The following is a 23,191-nucleotide window of genomic DNA, read 5'->3' on the forward strand; positions in this document are numbered from 1 at the left end:
TGAAAGAAAGCTGTCTGAGCAAGGCTGTGATCCAAGACAGTTTCAAAAGACCCATGATGAAAAAATGCTATCCACCTTCTGGAAGAACTGCTGAGCTCTGAGTGCAGATTGAAGCATACTTTTTAAACTTTATTATTCTATTTTGTTTGTGTGTTCTTTTGCAACATGGCTAATCTGGAAATGTTTTGCATGACTTCATATGTATAATTGAAATTAAGTTGCTTGCCTTTTCAAGAAGTAGGAGGGGTGGAAGGGAAGAAAGAGAGTTTCCATCTCAAAATTTAAAAAATATTGTTAAAATTTTTAAAATGTAATTGGGAAACATTAGATGAAATAATAATTAAAAAAAATCTTCCTTATACATCATTCTGCCCCCTAGGATCTGGTAATTGCCCTCTTTTTTTCTCCTACAGTTCTAATCAGGAGATCCAGACTTATGCCATCGCACTGATTAATGCACTTTTCCTGAAGGCACCTGAGGACAAGAGACAGGTATGTGGCTGCCTCTTTTAATAGCTTTTTCAATCTCTCTGGTCAGTAGCTACTGTCACGCTTGAAAGCATATGGGCTCTTAAGAGAGTTTTCCCCTACAAAGAAAAAAGCCAAAATCATCTTATCCTTCCTGTATTGAGACAGCATAGAGTAATAGAAAAGTAATGGATTTAAAGTCAAAGGAGCTGGGTTTGAATCCTGGCTCTCCCTGGATGACCTTGGACAAGTTGTGTAACCTCTCTGGACCCCATTTCCTCATCTGTCAAAGGAGAGGTTGTTAGATCAGGTGAGCTCTAAGTTCTGTGATCCTGTAAACTGTTTTTCTTATTCCATATCTGTGGTCCAAGTTCTTAGGTGCATCGTCATGTCAAAGAGAAAGGAAGGTGTGAAGCCTCTTTTGAGAACAAAAGGAACTCTCACATACCATGGCTGGGGCTTAATGCCTACAATATAAATTTTAGGGTTTAGGTTTTCCCTTCTAATACTGACAATCTATGGCTTTTTGCCTTTTCTGGAAAAAATTTTTATTTTATTTTTTTTGGTGGATATTTGGAGATGGGTTTGGGCAAGCTCAGAGCATTCTTTATTCTACCATCATGGCTCCTGGAAGTAGAAATCAGAAAAGGTGTTTATCCAAAAAGCATCACAAGGGCTATGGCCAGATCCCCAGGTTTCAGTGAGTGGGACAGTAAAAACCTTCAGGTCTTGGAAAACACAGAAGTAGAGGGCTTTCAGGGAATTTGCTTGAGGTTCCCTTGGTGACCTAACAATAACTAGCCCTCTTTGAGCCTGTTTCCTCAGTTTGTAAAGTGAGGCTATATATAATGATATCAATTGCATAGAATTACAAATGTAGGAATACTAGAGGGAATTAGGTTCCAGTGCTATCCAAATACCAAGTTGTTACTATCATTTGGTCTCAGGATTGTGCCAGTCCAAATCCCCATGGGATTATCCAAGCCTTTTGACACACTCTTGGCTGGAGGTCCTGGGGTGTCAATGCATCTGTCTGTGTCTGTCCTTGTTGTATGGCTTTGCTTTGTTAACCTCTTCCTTCCCAGTACTCATTTGCTCCTAAGCTGAAAGCTAATTCCTGTCTGCATCTCTTTGTGCCTTCTGCTGTCTGCCGGCAGGACAAGCTCCTTAATCCTCTAGACCTGCCTGTTACTGTAAGTAGCTCTGTCATGTTGGAAGGGCCCTGCTTCAACTCCCTTGAGATACAGTCTGCTTTTGGGTGGGGAGGCTGGGCCTGGCACTGAATAAAGGGACGTGAAGAGTGCTGTCCAGGGGTTCTGCATATTGTATCCACATCACTATAGGCCTCTATGTTTAGTCTAGAAAGATCAGGGCTAGAAGTAATAAATAATTTCTTTTCCACTTTACTGGAAGTAGCAGCAAACTTGTGTTGAGATTTGGAATGGGAAGGCCTAGTTGGAGTCCCAGCTTTGCTTCATACTGTTGTCAGTAAGACCTGGGGAAATTAAGTAGCCTTTCTGAGCCTCAATTTATCTATAAAATGGGGATAATAATTATCATACAATTCTCCCAGGGTTATTTGGAAGGATCAGTGAGATTCATTTTCATCCAACAAATGCTATGCACCTATCCTGTTCAAACCTGGGACTTGGTGCTGGGGATACAAAGATAGAAAATGGCACAGTCCTTCAAATAGCTTATAGATAATAGATTGAAAGCACTTTGTGAATTTTCAAGTGCTGTACAAATATGACCTAACTAATTAATTACTGCTTTGTGAGATTGAGCCATTTCTGTGAGAGGCCTCCGTTGCCTGGAGGTGGTTGCATTCAGCTCATTTCTTCTAAACCTTTTTCATGGTACCAGACTACTTTTCAAAAGGGGCATCCAGGTGTATTTTACTCCAAAGGTGAAGTGTAGAGCCAGCTTTGTGTCCCATTAATTTAGAATTGTGTATAAAATAAGGTAGCAAACTAGTCACATTGAAGACATGATAGGCAGAACTGTAAAACCTGGTTTTCTGGGATCATTAATCATAGGGACAAAAACCCAGTGTAGCTCAATAGCTAGGCCTGCAAAGAATCACTTTGTTAAGGCAAAAGACAGTGACTGACATTAATAGTGATAAATAGGAACATCCAAGAAAAAGTTACATCACCTTCATTGTGAATGGTGTGAGAAGGCAGAGATATGTAAGTTTAGGGAAGATTGCTTTTTTGAGGGTGGCAGGGTGAGCTAAAATTAAAAAAAAAATCTTGCTACATAAAGGGGAAAATTTCAGTTACCTGAAAATCCAGTTATGTGGAACAGCTCATTCCCCAACAATTCCAGAATAATAAATGTTAACTCTGTTCATAGGAACAGAATGCAGTTAAGAGGAAGGTGAATCTGTTAGGAGAAAAGTTTATGCTGGGAGTGGCTCCCTGCGATAATGACTCCTCAAGCTTCTGGCCTTAGCTCTGCCTCTTAAGTATGAAACCAACATGACCTCAGGAAGTCATTTTCTCTCTTTGGGCCTCAGTTTCTCTTTAAAAAGAGTTTGGATTAGGTAATGATGATGATAGTAATTAGATTCATTTAAAAGACCAAGTACCCGAACTGAAGCCCTCTCTCTGCTGTCCTGGTCTTGTGATCAAGGGTGGGAATGGGGAGTCACTGAACCTCTTGTACCCTGCCTCATCTCCTCTTTCTCCCCTAAGGGAGTTGAGTACAAAGAGCCTGCTGTTTTTCAGCACAGCACACAAAGGTGTGCCTAAGTCAGGCTTTCTACCTTGATGAAAAGCACACCTCTCATATTTACAAAGGTTTTTGCTTACAACACTCCTTTGTGGTAGCTATTTCCAGTTTATAGATGAGAAAATTGTGTCCTAGAGGGGTGAGATGATATAGATGCTCAGGGACAGTGGACCAGGGAGTATTGGAGCCTTGGAGAGCTGTGATTCTAATACTGAGTAGAAATGCGATTCTCTGATGTTCTTTGTGGTTTCTTCCGCTGTTTACCCTCTTCCACTAGAATTAAGTTCTTTGAAACTTTTTTCTCTGTAGAATAGATATATTCAGTATCTCCCCTCTTTCTAAAGCACCAAGGAAACATGAATTATTTAAATGGAATTTGAGGGAGGTAGGAGCTAGAAGAATATTCTCTTGGTGCTTTTGAAAGCAGCATTTGGACAGGAGCTCTTGTAGCTACAGTCCCATGTGTCCATCTGAAATTGTTCTCATAGCTTAGGGAGCAGTACTGTCTGCCTGCCATCTGTGCTCTGTGTGAAGTGTCCATTTGATTTCTTCATAACATCTTTCTCAGACTAAACCAACCCACGTTTCTTTTTGAAGACAATACACTGGTTTACAGTATGAGTTATTTGGACTTGCACAAAAAAACATTTGGGAAATAAAAATGAAGTGGTTTTTTGGTTAAAAACAAGCAACTGGCTTTTCTTAATTTTACCACACATTATTTTCATGTCAACATAAAAACTTGAAAATGATAGCAAGACTAAGAATCAAGATGCATGTAGGATTCAAATGATGTGTTTACTCTGAAAAGGAGTTATAGGATGGGAACGGAGTGCATAGAAGGAAGCAGCATGAAACAGTGAAAAGAATAACATTTCAGGTCTGGAGACCTGGACTCAAGGCCTGGTTCTGCTGTTTGCTACCCCTGTTACCTTGAGCAAATCACTTAAGCTCTCTTGGCACAGTTTCCTCTTTGTAAACTGAGAGGATTTAAGGTGCCATTCTTGGTCTATGTGTGTCCTTCTCTTTCATCTCTTACTTACTTTGACTTTATTGACAGGATATGGCCAATGCATTTGCACAGAAGCACCTTCGGAATATAATCTTGAATGTAAGTGTGCGATACACAGTTATTATTTTTTTGGGAGGGGATATTGGTGGGTATCAAAGACTTCTGAAACACAGAACTCTGTCAACCAGGTGTGAGGGACTCGGGGCCCATCTCCAAAGATTATTGAGGAGCCTAGGGCTATCCTTAGTGGGTAGGTGGGCTTGGGACTTTCCAAATAGATTTTACACAGAAAGGGAAGGAAGAGCTCATGGTCCTTCTCCCATGGAGAATTTGTATCAGAGAACCAGGATCGTCTCTTATGAGGGACAAAGTTTTTGTCCATAGGAGAGAAACTGTGGTCCTTAAAAGTCTTATCTGTGTATTAAAGAGCAGTGCAGAAGATGAGGTTTGAATCATGGCTTTCTCTTAACCAGCTGTGTGACCTTGAGCAAGTTACTTAACTATTCTGAGCCTGTTTTCCTCATCTGGAAAATGGAGATAATATTACTCAAACTACCTCATAGGTACCTCATAGGAGGGTTGTGAGGAAAATATTTTGCAAATCTTAAAGTTTTATAGAAGTTATTACAGTCCTCAGGTATGGTTCTTCTACTCAACAAACATTTATTTTTCAAGTTTATTGATGCTTTTTGTTTTTATATCACATCATTTCTGAATGTAGTATTACATCTCCTCTGCTCCCCAACAAATCTTCCCTTTTATTGAAGATTTTTAAAGATTGTTCAACAAAACTGAGTAGACATGACTGTGTTTAACAGCTCATGTAGCATTCCACAACTTGTTCCCCACCTCTCCAGTGAAAGCAAATAGGTCCATATTTTCATCCCTTCTCTGGGTAAAACTTGATCATATGTAATTACATTGTGTTTGGTTTCATTTAAATGTTCTTTCCATTTAGGTTGCTGGAGTGCTTACACACATTGTTTTCCTGGTCTCTTTACTTTGCATCCTATCAATTCATCTTAGTCTTCTCATGTTTCTCTGATCTGCTCATATCTGTCATTTCTTATGTCTCAATACTATTTGATTCCATCCATATACAGTTTTTTTAGCTATTCCTCAGTTGATGGACACCTACTTTGTTTCTAGTTCCTTGCTCTCTAATATTTTTTTTCTCTCTCTGCTAAAAAATGTGACTGAATATTTTGATCTATATGAGAGCATTCTTTTTTATCTTTAATCTACTTAGAGCAGATGCCTAGAAATTGAAATTCTGAGTAAAAGGCTGTGGAAATTGTTCTGCCCAGTGGTTAGACCAGTTAGTAGCTCCACCATCAGATTGACAAAGATAACCAAAAAAGAAAATAACCATTTTTGGAAGGAGTATGGGAGGACATTGACTACTGATATAGCTCAGAATTGAACCAGCTGTTCTAGAAAACAATTTTTGGGACACTACCTAGAAAGTCGCCACATTGTACATGCTATTTGATCCAGCAATGCCACTTCAAGGCACATACTCCAGAGAATTAAAAGAAAAAGGGAAAGGACCCAATATGTACAAAAATATTCAGAGAAACACTTTTTATTGTAGCAAAAACCAGAAATTTAGGGAGTGCTCACTGATTGGGGAATGACTGAGAAAATTATGGCATTTGAAAAACATGGAATATTTCTGCATCATAAGAAATGACAAAAGGGATGTATTCATAGAAACTTGGGAAGATTTGCATGAAATGATGCAGAAGGAAATGAATAGAACCAGGAAAACAATTCTTATCCTGACTTTATAAATGGTAAAGAAAAACAATTTTGAAAGACTTACCTTTGAATTTGATGACCAGCTGACTTCAGAAGACTGATGATGATATTAATAATAATAGCTAACATTTATAGAGTACTTTAAGGCTCATAAAGTGTTACATTTATTATTAGCATCTCATTTGGTTCTCACAACAGCCCCATGAGGGAGGTGCTATTATCACTATTTTATAGATCAGGAAACTGAGGCTGCCAGAGGTTAAGTGACTTGTCCAAGATCACTCAGCTAGTAAGTGTTGGAGGGAGGATTAGCATTTAGGTCTTTTAATCCTAAATCCAGCACTTGATTCAATAAACCACCCATCTCCCAGACCAGTGATGGGCAAACTTTTTAAAGAGGGGACCAAAGGAAACAAAATGCTTATCTGTCAGTCTGTTTCTAAGGCAACTCTTTCCGAAGTTTCATTGTATTGTGTCCTACTCTTTGTATTCATCAGATTAGGAATAATGTCACTCTGCTGGATAGAACATTTCAGGGGGCCACATCTGGCCCTCCGGCCGTAGTTTGCCCATCACAGTCCCAGATAGATGATGGACTAAAGGTGTAGAATGAAGTAGACCCATTATGGAGATGGCCAGTGGGTAGATTTATTTTACTTGGTTATACATATTCATTAAAAGGGGAGGGATTTTTGTTTTTTTGTTTTTATTTAATTTGGGGGAAAGAAGAAAAAATTTGAAAGAGAGAGGGTGGCTAGTTATGTTGATGTCCCCTCAAAAGAAAAAAAAAACCATCCATTAAACATTTTAAAAATCCTCTGAAGAGAGAGCAGCTGGGTAGCTCAGTGGATTGAGAGCCAGGCCTAGAGACGGGAGGTCCTAGGTTCAAACCCAGCCTCAGACTCTTCCCAGCCGGTGTGACCTTAGGCAAGTCATTTGACCCCCCATTGCCTAGCCCTTACCACTCTTCTGCCTTGGAGCCAATATACAGTATTGACTCCAGGATGGAAGGTAAAGGTTTAAAAAAAAAAAAAAAAAAACAGCTGAAGAGAACAGAAAGCAATTCCGGAGGGAATAGAGACAACCAGGACAGCCTGGTGAGTTTGTATACCTCTTAAATAAATACAGGTTGCAAATAATAGAAATTCACTATTTCATCTACATTCCTCTCATTTCTGTTCTTTTATATGAAAATGCTCATTGGTATTTAAGTTCAGAATAATAAAGTATAAAATTTTTTAAAAAGAAAATTAGTGAGAAGAAAGGGATTAATTAAAGGGCCAGCTCTTGAAAACATGAAAGGGAATGGGACACAAAGAAAGGGGCTTTACTTTGGCAAGGATGTCTTCTGACAAGACTAGAGAAGGAGACAAGAGAAGATAATGAGGAGGTAATTTGAATTGTTCAAGTAAGAGCCTTTGCTTTCTTTTTTAAAAATATTTTTTATTTTTAAAATCTTTTAAAACATGCAAAACACACTTCTGTATTGGAATTTGTTGTAAAAGCAAACTCATGTATAACCAAAACCTCAAAATAAAACCATAAATATACCAATGTGAAAGATGACTCCAACAGTTCTTTTTCTGGAGGTGGAGAGCATTCGCTGTCATGAGTCTTTCAGGATTGTCCCGGATCATTTCATTGCTGAGAGCAGCCAAGTTTTCACAGATAATCATTGTTCAATATTAGTGTTATTGTGTATAATGTTCTCCTGGTTCTTCTTATTTCACTCTATGCTGAAGTCATCTGGCTTATCATTTCTTAAAGCACAATAGTATTCTATCACCAATATGTAACATAATTTATTCAGCCATTCCTCAATTGATGGACATCCTCAATTTCCAATTCTTTGCCACTACAAAATGAGTTGCTGTAAGTAACAAGTAGGCCCTTCCCCCCTTTTTATTATCTCTTTGGGATACAGACCCAGTAGTGGCATTATTAGATCAAAGGATATGCACAGTTTTATAGCCCTTTGGGCATAGTTCCAAATTGCCCTCCAGAATGGTTAGATCAATTCACAATTCCACCAAGAACATATCAGTGTCCCAATTTTGCCACAACCCCTCCAACATTTATTATTTTCCTTTACTGTCATGTTGGCCAATCTGATAGGTGTGAGGTAGTACCTCAGAGTTGTCTTAATTTGAATTTCTTTAATCAAGAATGATTTAGAACATTTTTTCATGTGATTATTGATAACTTTGATTTCTTCATCTAAAAATTGTTGGTTCATATCCTTTAACTATTTGCCAGTTGGAGAATGGCTTGTATAATTATAAATTTTATCAGAGACATGTTATAGAATTTTCCCCCAGTTTGTTGTTTTCCTTCTAATCTTGGTGACATTCATTTTGTTTGTATAAAAGCCTTTTAATTTAATATAATAATCATAATTATTCATTTTACATCTTATAATGCTCTTTATTTCTTGTTTGGTCATAAATTCTTCCCTTTTACAAAGATCTGCCAGGTAAACTATTTTGTGTTCCCCTAATTTAGTTATAGTAGCACTATATATCTAAATCATATATATCTATTTTGACATTATTTTGGAATAGGGTGTGAGATATTGGTCTTTATCTAGCTTCTGTCATACTGTTTTCCAGTTTTCTCAGCAGTTTTTGTTAAATAGTGAGTTCTTATTCCCAAAGCTGGGATCTTTGGGTTTATTGAACACTAGGTTGCTAAGTGCCTTTGCTTTCTTGATAAAACATTTGTCAAGATTTTCTGCTCAGAAGGATGGAGTATGATGCAGTGGTAGATGTCTTAAGAAGAAAAGAAGTTATCAGGGGTTTGTAATGCAGATTCTCTCAAGGAAGAATAGAAGACTTCTGTAATAGGTTCTTTCATTCAATCCTCTCCTCCTTGCCCTTTGGATTTTTCAGCATGTAATTCGAGGTAATCGACCAATCAAAACTGAGATGGCTCATCAGCTCTATGTACTTCAAGTTCTGACCTTTAACCTTCTGGAAGAAAGGATGATGACCAAAATGGACCCTAATGATCAGGTTAATGCTGGGCCCCCAGTGATACTGCTCTCTGTCCTACAACCAGGGAAATGAGAAATCTCAAGCATATGTCATATAACCTGCTTTTTGTGAGAGGTAACTGACTCATGACCCATCCTAGTTAGTGACGTCTCCTCTAAGACATATTTTCACCTATCTCTGGAAACTTTTAAGATGTGGCACTAACACACCCTCCTGATCAACCCAGAGGAAAGGGTCACTTAGCTAAGTCTTTTTCCTTCTTTGTCCTGAAAAAGAGGTGGTAACACTCTTTCTTTATTTCAGAAGCAGGGGACAGTGGATGGGGAACATGGTATATAATGTCAGGCCTGGTTGTTGTATTGATAACCTTTGCTGAACTTATTTTGGATTTCTTTTTTTAGTCTTCATTGTAAGGTATGGTTGGTTCTCTGGGTGGGGAAAGGACATTGGCAAATGTAGGCAATGTTAAAAAGCAAAAGAAAAAAGATAGAGATGGTACCACTGATGGTACAGTTGGAACTAGAAAGGATTCTCAAAAAGGCTGCCCTATTTATTCTTCCAAGTATACGTTGGGTAACTGAGCAACTATATTTGTTTCTCCTCAGGCACAAAGAGACATCATATTTGAATTAAGGCGAATTGCATTTGATGCAGAGTCTGACCCTACGAGCGTCACTGGGAGTGGGACAGAGAAACGAAAAGCCATGTACACCAAGGACTACAAGATGCTGGGATTCACTGTATGTACCCCAGTGACCCTCTCCTACCCATGCCTTTAGCCTTGTCTCTACTCCCTGGGCTTCATGGTTATAAGCCTCAGGTTCCTGGGAATTTGCTAGGTCATAAATAAAACTTGAACCCCAGAACTGGATCCACAGGTAGAGCTGCCCTTTCACAAATTTAGTCATAGCTAACCTTTACAGAGTGCTTTAAGGTTAGAGACTGAATATGCTATACTTTGATGCTTACAACAGTCCCAAGAGTTTAGTACAAGGATGATTATTCCCATTTTACAGAGGCAAAATGACTTACCTGAAGTTACAAAACTTTTTTTGTTTTATAAAAACCCTTATCTTTTGTCTTAGAATTAGTACTAAGGATCACTTCCAAGGCAGAAGAGTGGTAAGAGCTAGGCAATGGGGGTTAAATGACTTGCCCAGGGTCACACAGCTAGAAAATGTCTGAGGCCAGATTTGAACCTAGGGCCACCCGTCTCCCATCAACTTTCTATCCTGATTCTCTATCTACTGAAGTATTTAGCTACCTCTACAAAACTTTATCAAGAAGAATCATTATACTGTAATATCTGTCTAGTCATAAAAGGCCAGCATGGGTGGCTGAGCATAGCCTTTAGGGCAAGGGGGCAGTGGTTTCACAGAATTGTTGAGAGGAATTTTCCCTTTGGATGATGAAACACACTGGGTGAGAGGTGCTAATGTTCATGTTGAGTTTATTTTTTCTTATAGAACCATATTAACCCAGCAATGGACTTCACCCAGACTCCTCCAGGGATGCTGGCTCTGGATAACATGCTCTACTTGGCTAAAGTCCATCAGGATACCTATATTCGGGTAAAGGCAAAAAAAAGCTTGCCTTGCACCTTGGTTCTTGATCACATTCCACCAGGTTTTTGTCTCTCTGACCCTTTCTCTTTCCTGGCAGATTGTCCTGGAGAATAGCAGTCGGGAAGACAAGCATGAATGTCCCTTTGGTCGAAGTGCCATTGAGCTCACCAAAATGCTGTGTGAAATCCTGCAGGTTGGGGAACTGCGTAAGTCTCTCACACTGCTCAAAACTGTTACAAGAATAACAGTGCACTTCCTAGTCATATGTCAGAGTGCTTGATGTATAGTACTTCTTTTGCTTTCATGACATGGTAGGGTGTGCCAGTATTATTCCCATTTTACAGTTGAGAAAACCGAGGATAGAAAGGTTCAGTAATTGGTCCATATACAGAGCTAAGGAATGGCTGTCAGGCCTGGGATCCAGGCTTTTTTATGGCAAAACCAGTGGTCTCCAGGATGCTTACACCCCTTCCCTAGTGTAGTGGTTGTGGGAGATGGAGTGAGTGAGGTGAGGCTGCCTCCTGAAGAGCACCTTTCACACTGTGTGCTTCATCATCCAGAGGCAGAGTTCTTCTGAACAGTTCTGTGAAACCACTGCCCCCCTTGCCCCGAAGGCTATGCTCAGGCACCCATGCTGGCCTCTTAAGACTAGATGAATATTTGGTGCAACAATTCCTTTTGAAAAATTTTTGTGGGGGCAACTTGATGGGCCATTGGATAGAGAGCTAGGCCTAGTAGGGGTAGAACTCTGACTGGAGTCTCAAGAGCCCAGAGTTCGAGTCCTAGCCCTTCCACTTTGTGTTTACTGGGTGATCCCCAGAGTGGGGTATCTCTCTCCTAGAACTGTTGCTAGGAAAGCTCTCTCTACCCTTAAAACATTGTAAAATGGGAGAGGGGTAATTTTGTAGATGAGGAAAACCAGGCTCAGAGCCTGTGGGGCTCTGGCCCAGGGCTACACAGCTGATAAGAAGCAGAGGCCAGTCCCTATTGCAGGACTTGGTGACTACTTACCAGCGCCCCCATGGCAACCCCGAAGAGGTTAGTTAGTCCATGGAGATGAGCCTAGACCAGTAATTAGTTAATTAGTCAGGCAAACTTTTTAAAGAGGGGGCCAAAGGAAAGGAAATGCTTATCTGTCAGTCTAAGGCAACTCTTTCGAAGTTTCGTTGTATTGCATCTTACTCATTGTATACGTCAGATTAGGAATAATGTCGCTCTGCTGGATAGAACATTTCAGGGGGCTGCATCTGGCCCGCAGGCTGTAGTTTGCCCATCACTGGCCTAGACTGCTTTGACACTGGCTCACCCATTCTCTTTCCCCCAAGCATAGGCAGGAGAAGGGAGAGCAGCATCCAAGGGTAGGCCAGGGAAGCATCCTATAGTCCCAAGGAAGGTCCTCGGTTAGACCCCTATGTGATTTGCTTTTGTAAGAAGTATCAACTAAGTAAGATGTTTGCTGATCAGAGACACCATGTGGGCCCTTCTGACTTAGGATGTAAGGATAAAACCCTTCTGGGCTCAGGTCCTGGCCTGTATCAGGAAACAGGTTGGAGGGGTCAGGAAGGAGGAAAAACTCTCCCTCCTCCTGAGGCCAGTCTGAGAGATATCTTCAGGTGATGGCCAGGCCCTCACACAGTTTCTGGGTTTCTTGGCCATGTTTTCTCTCTGTCTTTGAAGCCACAAAGGTCCTAGATCTGGGTTCTTGGGCAGGTTCCTTATCCTTTTCCCATGTCCTTCCCTCGCCCACAGCAAATGAAGGACGGAATGACTACCACCCAATGTTCTTCACTCATGACCGAGCATTTGAGGAGCTCTTTGGAATCTGCATTCAGCTGCTGAACAAGACTTGGAAGGAGATGAGGGCGACAGCAGAAGATTTCAACAAGGTCATTGTTGTGCTGGGGAACCTGCCCAGGACAGAAAGAGCCAAGCTGACTGTGCTTCCAGCCGAGACATTAAATTGAGAGACCAATGATAATCACAGCACCTGTGCCTAGTGTATCTTAAGGTTTACAGTCTCATTGGGCTATTGGAAGAAGGCATTGCAGATACCATTATCCCCACTTCCAGAGGAGGAAACTCAGATTTGGATAGTAGCAACTACCAGAGCTGTAACAAGGGCATTGTAGTCAGCGTTCTGCCTTGGCACCTAGTTAGAATCATGTTATGCAGTGTGTTTCCATATAAAATTGAAAGCAATAATTGAAGGTATTTGGTTCAGAAACTTTCCTAACACTTGTAGCTTTGGGCAAGTAAACTCCTTTATATCTAAACATTTTGCAAAGAAGTTTTATTTTTAGATCTCATAGGATTTGCCAGAGTTGAAACACCAAGGCATAGTTATTCATTCAGCAAATATTTCTCAAGCATCTGGGTCAAGGCCCTTTGCCTCTTAGAGCCTCAGCTCCCTCATCTGTAGAATGGAAATAAGGATTTCATTGTCTGCCCACAGGCTTATTTTAAGGAAAGCACTTTCTTGAACCTTAAATCACTGTGAAAATGCAAATTATTACTTCTAAAAGCCCTCAAGGTGCTAAAAGAGTTTTTAAAATCCTCACAGACTTAGAAAATGTCAGCTGTGGAAGGCACCGTGGAGGCAATCTAGCCCAAACTCATCATTTTACAAAGAAGGAAATTGAGAATCAGAGAGGGGAAGGATTATTTCAGTAAGGCCTTCACTGATGGCATGGCAAATGTTTATTTTTCTTTAATTGACTTTACCCTTCTTCACTTAGTAACTGTTTCAAACCTCAAAATAGTCTTCCTAAGGTATTGGTCTGATTATATAGCTACCCCATTTATAAACCTTTGGTGGCTCCCTATTGCCTGTGAGATAAAAAATTCGTTAATTAGTCAGACATTTAAGGCCTCCATAATTTGACTTCCATCTGTCTTTCCATTTCTATTTCATATGACTCCTTCACAAACTCTACATTCTAGTCAACCTACACTACTAACTATTCCACAAGCCCAATACCTCCTTTTCCACCTTCATGCATTTATACAAGCTTCCATGTGCCTAGATTGAATTTGTCCCTCATTTCCACTTTTCAGGCCTTATCTTTCTTTAAAGCTCATCTCGGTTGTCATTTTGTACTTGAAGCCTTCTCTGATAACCTCAGTTGTGAGAATTCTCTTTCCTCAATTTTCCTTTTACTCTATTTAGTCTTTCTCATGTTGAATCTCTCCATAGAAGAAGAAGGAGAATGTCTTGTTTTTTGTAGCCTCTGTAACTATCAAGGATCTTGTATGTAGTAGATGCTTTAGGAGTGTTTTGAAATGAATTCTATTCTAATGAGTTCTCTGGACTACACACAGAGGTAGTGGTAGGAGCAGGACGAGAGTCCAGCTCTCCCAGCCCAGTGCCTCCTGCATACCAGCATCCATTTCTCCCAAAAGATGCTCATTGTCTTTTTCTCTCAGGTTATGCAAGTAGTACGAGAGCAGATCACCCGGGCTTTACCCTCGAAGCCTAACTCTTTAGATCAGTTCAAGAGCAAACTTCGGAGCTTGAGTTACTCTGAGATTCTGAGATTGCGTCAGTCTGAGAGGATGAGTCAGGATGATTTCCAGTCCCCACCGATTGTGTAAGTCTTGTGGGACAAGAAAGAGGAAGCAACTGCCAGCTCTAGATCTCTTTGAGATGTTCAGCTGCCTCCATGGGCTAATCCTTTCTCTGGTGTATATCCTTTCCCAGGGAGTTAAGGGAGAAGATCCAGCCAGAGATCCTGGAGCTAATTAAGCAGCAGAGGCTGAATCGGCTCTGTGAAGGGAGCAGTTTCCGGAAAATTGGTAACCGTAGGCGGCAAGGTGAGATGGTGGGCAGCTCCCAACTGTTCTGATCCTGATTCACAGAAGTCTTTGGGGAAGGATACAATCCCACTAGGACCAACATACCTTAAGAGTACCTGATGCAGAGAACAGATTTAGAACAAACTTTCTTTTGCTTCTCCTGGGTTTTTCCCAAAGCTTCCTCTGATGACATGCCTGAAGTGAGGAAGCCTAGACTCAGATATCTCTAGATATATGACCCTGGACAAGGCAGTTCCTCTGCCTCAGCCACTTTTTCCTTGTCAGAAAAATGGGGACCATATTAGACCACCTACTTCAATGAATCACGAGTATATTTTAAAGGCCAATTATGTGTTAGGTATTGTACTAGATACTAGGAATTTAACTATAATGGATGAAACAATCCCTTCTGAACAGAAGATTGCATTCTTTTTAAAAAATAGCTTTTATTGGGATATTTTTAGCAGAGATTATATTTGAATAGGGAAAGAATAAGCACAGAAGTATATTGTAGAATATATACTAATAAGTACAAGGTAGTTTGGGAGGGAGAGCATTTGGGAAGCTTAGAAAAGACTTCATATAGAAGGTACGGTTTGAGTGCCATCTTCTTTTTTCCAGAACATTATTTTTTATCTATTTTAAACATTCATTTAAAAAATTTGAATTCCAGATTTTCTCCCTCCCTCTAGTCCCCCCATCGATTGAGAAGTCAGGCAATATGACATTAATTATACATGTAAAGTGATGCAAAGCATTTCCATATTAGTCATTTTGTCCTCTCCCCCCCACTCCCTCAAATGGCAAGAAAAAGAAAGAAAATGAAAAAAGTATGCTTCAGTTTATACTGACCTCCATCTTGAAGGATGGAGGGGCACTTTGGGGCAGAGGTGAGGAGGAAGGACATTCTGGATGTGGAATTTACAGAGAGGAGATGGGAGTGTATCATGTAAAGAAGAGAGTGAAGGCCATGTCCAGATCTCAAGATAGGGGAGGGGGAGGCTGGGACAAATTCCTCCCAGGGTTGTTATAGGCAAAATATTTTGCAAACCTCTCCACACTTTAGAAATCTGAGCTGTGAGGATTTAGGATTATTATTCATGTATTTCAGAGCGGTTCTGGTATTGTCGCCTGGCCCTGAACCACAAGGTTCTGCACTATGGAGACCTAGATGACAACCCTCAGGGAGAGGTGACCTTCGAATCCCTGCAGGAGAAAAGTAGGTGCAGCCTTGTTACTCTTTTGATGGGTAATGGAAAGAACACTGATTGGAAACTTGTTTTATAGTGCTGATCTGGTCTCCTAAGTTCTGGTGTGACCTTGGGCAAGTCACTTCCCCAGTCTGAGCCTCAGTTTTTCATCTCTAAAATGGGAATAATAAATTATGTCCTACCAGGAAGCAATGTGCGATAGTGGAAGGAGCACCACTTGGGGCTGGAAGGCATGGGTTCAATTCCTGGCTTAACCATAAATTAGATATATAACCCTAGACAAGGCTGTTTCTTCATGTATCAAATGGGAATGATAATAATTGCCATTCTTGTCTTAGGGAACCTGTGATGAAAGTGCTTTGTTGAATGTAAAGCAGTATAGAATTTTGAACTGTTTTTATGAACCTACCCCATTTGATTTTTGTGAGGATTAAATGAATGTGAAAGTGCTTTGGAAAATGGAAAATGCTCTCTAGTGTCTAAAGTGTTGGAGATATTGTTATAAACCTTGTAGAATGGGTGTGAAGGCTGTTATAAGGAAGAGAGGGTTATGGCAAGTGCAGGGGACAGATAGAGAGGAGGAAAATTCTGGAATGTTGGATAAAGAGGGGTTAACCTGAACTGAGGGGGTTAGTTTTCTCTCTGCATGTCCTGGGAGAGTGGCTGGCTGTCCTTAGGCTGGCTTATCCTATCCTATCCTATCCTATCCTATCCTATTCTATCCTATCCTATCCTATCCTATCCTATCCTATCCTATCCTATCCTATCCTATCCTATCCTATCCTGTCCTGTCCTGTCCTGTCCTGTCCTGTCCTGTCCTGTCCTGTCCTATCCTATCCTGTCCTGTCCTATCCTGTCCTGTCCTGTCCTGTCCTGTCCTGTCCTGTCCTATCCTGTCCTATCCTGTCTGCTGTCCTTTTGTTATCTGGCTGCTGTTATTTCCCATGGAGAAGAACCTTGTGAATCCTGAACCATCTGTCTGCACTAGTTGTAAGACTAGGTCTGGGTCCTTTTTAGTTCTAGGACCTTTCCCTAGGCCCTGCCAAGCTTGCCACAGACCATTACCTCTAATACCAACTAAGGTGGGCTTAGTACAGGCTAAATAGAGCAGAGCCTGGGATTTCTTTAGGTCAGAGAGATGAGGGATTAGTGTAGACCAAAATTCTCTGAAGACTCTCCGCGAGGAGACATTTAGATCCCGGGGACTTTAGGTAGTAGAAATTAGTGTCAGGGCTATCCCATTTCCCTTTTGACCTTTCCCTATTAAAATAAACACACCTTTCCTGTTACTCAGTGGTCTGTGTGGTGGTCTCAGACCAGGCTTTGGCCTGGTCAGAGTTAACTGTTGGCTTTCAACTCACAGTGTAACATCTTGTTACTGGCCCAATTGCATCTATTTCACCCTAAAAAGCTCCCTAATACAAGGCCCATGCCTGGGGGAAATCCTTGGGACAGATGGGTTGTTGCCCCACATTCCTCTAACCTTTCATTTTTCAACAGACATTAATCATTGGCTGAGTGGGGCAGCTAGGTGGCTCAGAGGATAGAGTAGTCGGCCTAGAGTTGGGCGGTCCTGGGTTCAGATTTGGCCTCAGACACCTCTAGCTGTATGACTCTGGGCAAGTCACTTAAGCCTAGCCTTTCACTGCTCTTCTGCTTGGGACCAATGTTTAGTATCAATGCTAAGAAAGAAGGTCTCTGATAAAAGCCAGAACTAGAACGATGGCCTTATCAGTGGAGCAGAGGGAACAAGGAATATGATAGAGGCAGGATCAGCAGGATGTTTGTTCTGCATACTGGAATGCTTCCCCCTTTCCTTTCTCCCTTAGCATCCCCAGCTTCCTTTAGGTATCATTTTAGGTGCCAGCTTCTCCAGGAGGTCTTCCCTAATCTCCTTAGCTGCTAGTTCCATCCCTTCTAAGGTTACCTTTGTCTGCTGGATTTATCCTGTATGGTCACATTTAGCTATGTCATCTTCCTTATTTGTGTGTAAGCTCCTTGAAGGCAGGAACAGTTTGGACTTTTTTGGGTATCCCTGTCTTTTATGACACATAGCAAGCACTTAAAAAGTGCTTGTTGATAGATTGCTATATATGGGGAGAAAGAGGGAAGGGTCACGGATGATTCCAAGATTTCAAGACTTTGGAACCTGCAGTGACCCTCCAGAAGTCCTGGCAGGGCCATTGGGCAATCCTGTAAGGTAAGTAGGGCAAGTTGTAGCTTATCCATTTTACAGATGAGGAAACTGAGACTAAAAGAAGTTAAATGACTTGCCTTAAGATCACATGGCTAGTAACTAGGATTCATACTCAGACACTAATCAGAAAGTAGGAATAGTGATACGAAGTACTCCCACATAGCCATCCTGTCCTATGGTGCCAATTATAAGTCCAGATCCTTTGGGCAATCTATTTTCTTTTTTAAAAACAACAACAACAACAAAATTATCATTGTCACTTCTCTATATAACCCCCTTCCCCCCCAAATAACTACCTTTTATAAAATAAGTTAAGCAAAACTAATACCTTGTTTGTCTCTGGTTTTGTCTGCCTTATTCTTCACCCATAGTTCACCATCTATTTGCCCAGAAGAGAGAATTAAGTGTCCAGTTTTCTGGAGTAATTGATTGTTGCACTGACTAGAGTTCTGAAGACTTTTAGTATACCTTTCTCTACATAATTGTGGTCAATGAGCAGATTGTTTTCTTAGTTCAATTTTCTTCTGCGTCTGTTCTTAAAAGTCTTAAGTTTCTTTGAATTCTTTTTGTTTGTCATTGTTCATAGTACAGTAGTATTCCATTATAGACCTGTTTGTTTGGCCATTGCCTAAAATGATTGCACTCATTTTGTTTCCAGTTTTTTACTAGCACAAAAAAATGCTGCTATAATTGTTTTGCATCTATGGAACCATTCTCCCTATTTTTGAAATCCTAAGTATGGTTTGTATTGTTATTTCTGGTTCAAAGTATATGTATGGTTTAGTGTAATCCCAAATTATTTTCCAGAATAGTTATACATATATAGTGTGTCAAGATGCCCATCTCCTCATAGTCCCTTCAACCTTTACTATTTTCATTTTTTGTCATTTTGATCAATTTGATGAATGTGTGGTTTAACCTTGGTGTTCCTTAGATATGCATTTCATATATTGTTAGCAATTTAGAATATTCTTTCATATAGTTGTTGATAGCTTGTGTTTCTTCTTTTGAAAACTGCCTGTTTACATTTTTGATATTAGCTTAAAAAAACCACCCCCCAAAACCTTGCCCTAGATGCCAACTTATAGTTTCAGGCTCCTTCCCTGTGACCATTTCTCTTTTTTAGTTCCTGTTGCAGATATCAAGGCCATTGTCACTGGAAAGGATTGTCCTCATATGAAAGAAAAAAGTGCTCTCAAGCAGAACAAGGTGAGTTAGGTACTGATCTGAGTCTGTGTGTCATCGGCTGAGGACTAGGGAGCTAAGTGTGTCATAGGCAAAATATTAATGTATACGAGTTGTTTGATGAGAGATGCATGCCTCATTTATGTACCATCTATTTCCTTGCTTGCCTGCCTGGGGCCCTTGATTGGCCTTGGACTGTAGCATATGAAGGTGGTAAATTGTTCAGAGTTTGGGTTAAGGCCTCTTGAGGAAAGATGAGATTCTTCTGATGCTTCAAATTAACTATATGTGGAGAAAGAGTGTCAATTGACTGAGAATCAGAATAACTGGGTTCTACTTTAGGTCTTTCATTAACTTGATGTGTGACTTTGGACAAGTCACATCTTTTTTCTGGGTTTCCCACATGGTGATAGTTTCTGCCCCACCTAGTAGCAGTATGGTGGAATAGAAAGAAAAACAAACTGAGAGCATGAAGACCTCACTCATTCTTATAGTGAAGGGGTGGTGGTAGACAAGATAATCTCCAGGTGGTGACACCCTTTGTTTAAAGAGTCCTTCCAGCTTGGACATTTTATCTTCTGAGGTCCTTCCCAACTTTCACGTTCTATGATAATGTGATTTCCTCTTCAGGAAGTATTGGAATTGGCCTTCTCCATCCTGTATGATCCTGATGAGACCTTAAACTTCATCGCTCCTAATAAGTATGAGGTGAGAATAGGGCTCTTCTTGCAAGAAGGAAGATGCTGTGTGTATTCTAATGTAATGGGAAAGCATTGGACTGGGAGTTGAGAGGCCAGATTCCCAGCCCCTTCTCACTAGCCATAGCAGTTAGTTTCTGAGCCTCAGTTTCATGCTATGCAGAATGGAGATGATATTTGAACTATCTCTCCTGGGTCTTAGGGGAAAAGGTGCTTTGAGAACTGTAAGACATCATATCAAGGTGACCTGTTTTTATTGCAGTTCTTTAGAGGGGAAGAAGAGAAGGGGCAAACTCAGCTAGGTCTCTGGGGTAGCTACATTTGATTTCAGGTGCCTGCCCATATGGGAAAAGGGGGTACCAAAGAGTGGAGCCCCAAGGAGATTGTCTGAGGGACAAAGTTTCCCATTGCCACCCACTTCAACTTGGAGGGCTAATGAATATCACTGGGGATGACACAATTCCAACCCACATCCCTGCTCCCATCTCCACATGATGGGGAAAGAATGAATGCGAATGAGGCTTACAAACTATTAATTTAGTCGTTGGATATTAAATCAGCAAATGCCCATTGGTGCTTGGCCCTGGGAAGGTAAAAACCGAGGCTTGGCTCTGGATCTCGGGGGATTTCCAGTTTAGCAGAGGGGTAAGAAAATCAGCAGGTTATAAGGGTCCTCTTCTCAGCCAGACCTGTGATTCTCAGCAGTGTGGAGAACTCTCTGCATGTGGAAAATACTGCTGCTGATGCACACCAGCCATTCAGCTGTAATGTGGAGGCCTAGAGAGTCTCCTGGGATTGGTGAGAAAGTTTCATGAAATGGAGCTGAAGAGACTTTATTAAGTACTTTCTAGGTCCCAGCACTGTGCCCAGGGCAGAAATGTTAATTGAAAAGAGAGGCTGGCCTTCCATTCTAATTAGGTAGACAACAACCCTGTAGGAGGGTTTAGTGTTAGGGAAGATGATAAAGTCCTGGTGCCATGACTGACTTGGGGGAGCAGTGGTCCAGCAATTGACTGTTGAGAAGAGGGCCGAATCTGGCCTCTGGCATTTCCTAGCTATCTGGCCTTGGGCAGATCACTTACCCTACCTGCCAATTTCCCTTCATCTATAAAATGAGGGTAATAACAGCATCTACTTCCCAGGATTGTTGTGAAAATCAAATGAGATAATAGTCATAAAGCATTTAGCATAGTGCATGGCACATAGTAGGTGCTATATAAATATTAGCTCTTCTTGATGTTGAATGATGGGCTTGGCATCAGGAACCTCTGATGTAGACTGTGCCTCTTAACACTTCATGACTGTGTGGTAAAGGGCATAGACATTTCACTTTCTGAGTCTTGATGTCTTCATCTATAAAACGGGACTGATAGATTGCTGTTTTCAGAGGCTAATGTGAGAAAAGCTCTTTGCAAACCATCAAGTCCTAGAGAAGTGAGTTGTTGTTGTTCTCCACAGTACTGTATCTGGATTGATGGCCTCAGCGCCCTCCTTGGCAAAGACATGTCTAGTGAGCTGACCAAAAGTGACCTGGACACCCTGCTGAGCATGGAGATGAAGCTTCGGCTGCTTGACCTGGAGAATATCCAGATTCCCGAGGCCCCTCCCCCTGTCCCCAAGGAGCCCAGCAGCTATGACTTTGTCTACCACTATGGCTGAGTTGCTGTCCCAGGAGTGGGGATTGGGCCCGGGAGGAAGGTGCTTAGATGCTGGGGCCTTGTCCTTTGCTTGTATAGAATTCATGCTGACTGTGGTGGCCAGGTGAACGCCACTCATTCCTCAACCCCATGTCTTAGACCGAAAAGCTTCCTGTTGATGCCAGTCAGCTAAAAGTAAGGAAGTGGAGGCTTGTGCCCTCCCTTCTTTCCACTGTGGATCAGACTCTGGGGCCTGGAAAGGGAACATCGTGCAAAAGTTGTAACACTGGGGAGCAGACAGCATCTCTTCTGTTCTCCAGGCGGGGCGACCCTGAGCTGGCTGGCACAGACAATGCATACACTTGTCCTGAGGTGGCAGCACTTAGGTGGCTGGCCCCTGTATGACCTGGAGGTGGCCCCATACAGCTCTCCTGTGGTGGGGGGCAATTGGGGGCAGAGGCCCAGTGCAGAGAGAACCATAAGAAGGACAGCCCAAAGGTGGCAGCCCAGCTGCATTGTATATATAGAGGAAAGCACCGAATCCCATCTCCTCTGCTGGTGAGGACTCCTTTTGTGCCCATCTCCCCACACGGGTCCAAGTTATTGCTGCTGTTCTTGTGGAAGTGCAACTCTAATGTTTCTCTAAATTCTGAAACTGCTGCAGCTCTCCTACCCAGGAATTGGCAGGGCAGCCAGAGGTTTCAAATGGCTCTCTGTTGGGGTTCCTTGCAGTTGAAATGCCATATGGCTGCTTCCTACCTTCTCTGTCAGAAGTAGCTTTGCCTCTTAGAAGCTAGAGTCAGTGGAACAAACTATGGTACTCTTGTTTTTTGGCTATGGGTGATGTTGCTTTATTTCATAGAACCTAAGGGCCTGAAGCATGAATTCCTTCTTTAGAGCATCCCTAACGGGTAGTCATCTAGCTTCTGCTTGCTGACTTTCAGTAGTGCAGAGCTCACTACCTCTAGAGACAGCCCCTTCCATTTGGGATGGCTCTTATTGTTAAGAAGTTCTTCCTCATTTTGGGCCTTATTTTATCTCTATGTAACTTTCACCCACTGGCTCTACTTTTACCCTCTGGGGCCATGCAGAATAAGTTTTATCTACAGTTCAACCCATCAGATATTTGAAGGCAGCCTAAATCTAATTTTCCTCATTCCTTCCTTGAGCAAAAACCAATCCTGATAATCTGAATGAAAGAACAGCCTCTTTTGGCCCCAAGAACTGTTTCCAGTTTCCTTTTGGTCTCCAGACCCCAGGAAGTTTGCCTAGCACTCCCCACACTTGGCTTTTACCTTCTGCCTTGTTTTCAGGGGAGCTGGCCCAAGTTAAAGCTGTGCAAATGGGACTTTCCTAGCTTACCACATAATGTCCCTAGGCATCACCACTTGAACACAGCTGCATTTGGTCATGGTAGTTTCATGTGGTAGGTACTGATCCAATGAAGATTGTACTATATATTTTCTCTACTATAGGCCATACTTATACAGACGTGTATATATCTATATATAGCTATATAAATATTTATATTTATATAAGATCCACCTATTCTGGGATGGAATGTTTTGTGAAAAAATGAAATTGAGAAGAGAAGAAAAACCAAGACAAGCTCTGAACTGAGATTGTAATGTAAGAGAACTCAGGAGGGCAGGCGAGGAACGTCCTGTCAGAAACTGTTTTCAATAAATACTCATGTATGGACTGCAGTTGTCGTTAACAGATGTTTCTCTATTTACTTCTTGCCCAAAGGGGACAATTTCACCTTGATGATCATTTATTCCAATGTGTTAGAAAGACTTGAATGCTCCTGATTCAGTACTTAGCTGTCTTCCAGGATCCCCTCACTCCCCTTCCCCTCCCCACTTTCCTGGCTAATTATGCTTGGGGAAATTACTGTGCTGGCTTTTTATTTTCTGCATAGACTCAAGAGGTATAG

The 23,191-nt window shown here is 41.4% G+C and overlaps 1 protein-coding gene across 3 annotated transcripts in view; it reads left to right on the forward strand.

Annotated features, from left to right (window-relative positions):
* ELMO2 (engulfment and cell motility 2) overlaps positions 1-22,961 on the forward strand; it is a 43,844-nt gene extending 20,883 nt beyond the window's left edge. For 2 of the 3 annotated variants that reach the window (XM_044661376.1, XM_044661378.1), the window contains exons 8-20: positions 414-492; positions 4,265-4,315; positions 8,866-8,988; positions 9,576-9,710; positions 10,437-10,541; positions 10,633-10,741; positions 12,285-12,421; positions 13,959-14,122; positions 14,233-14,345; positions 15,439-15,546; positions 18,862-18,944; positions 19,551-19,628; positions 21,077-22,961. In XM_044661376.1, the coding sequence (XP_044517311.1) occupies positions 414-492; positions 4,265-4,315; positions 8,866-8,988; positions 9,576-9,710; positions 10,437-10,541; positions 10,633-10,741; positions 12,285-12,421; positions 13,959-14,122; positions 14,233-14,345; positions 15,439-15,546; positions 18,862-18,944; positions 19,551-19,628; positions 21,077-21,277 (1,486 nt within the window). In that variant the 3' untranslated portion in view covers positions 21,278-22,961. Of the gene's footprint in view, positions 1-413; positions 493-1,625; positions 1,662-4,264; positions 4,316-8,865; positions 8,989-9,575; positions 9,711-10,436; positions 10,542-10,632; positions 10,742-12,284; positions 12,422-13,958; positions 14,123-14,232; positions 14,346-15,438; positions 15,547-18,861; positions 18,945-19,550; positions 19,629-21,076 lie in introns of all 3 variants that reach the window. The other variant, XM_044661377.1, reaches the window with a different exon arrangement.
* The last annotated feature ends 230 nt before the right edge of the window (positions 22,962-23,191 follow it).

This window comes from Gracilinanus agilis, chromosome 2 (assembly GCF_016433145.1).
Source record: "Gracilinanus agilis isolate LMUSP501 chromosome 2, AgileGrace, whole genome shotgun sequence".
Classification (NCBI taxonomy): domain Eukaryota; kingdom Metazoa; phylum Chordata; class Mammalia; order Didelphimorphia; family Didelphidae; genus Gracilinanus; species Gracilinanus agilis.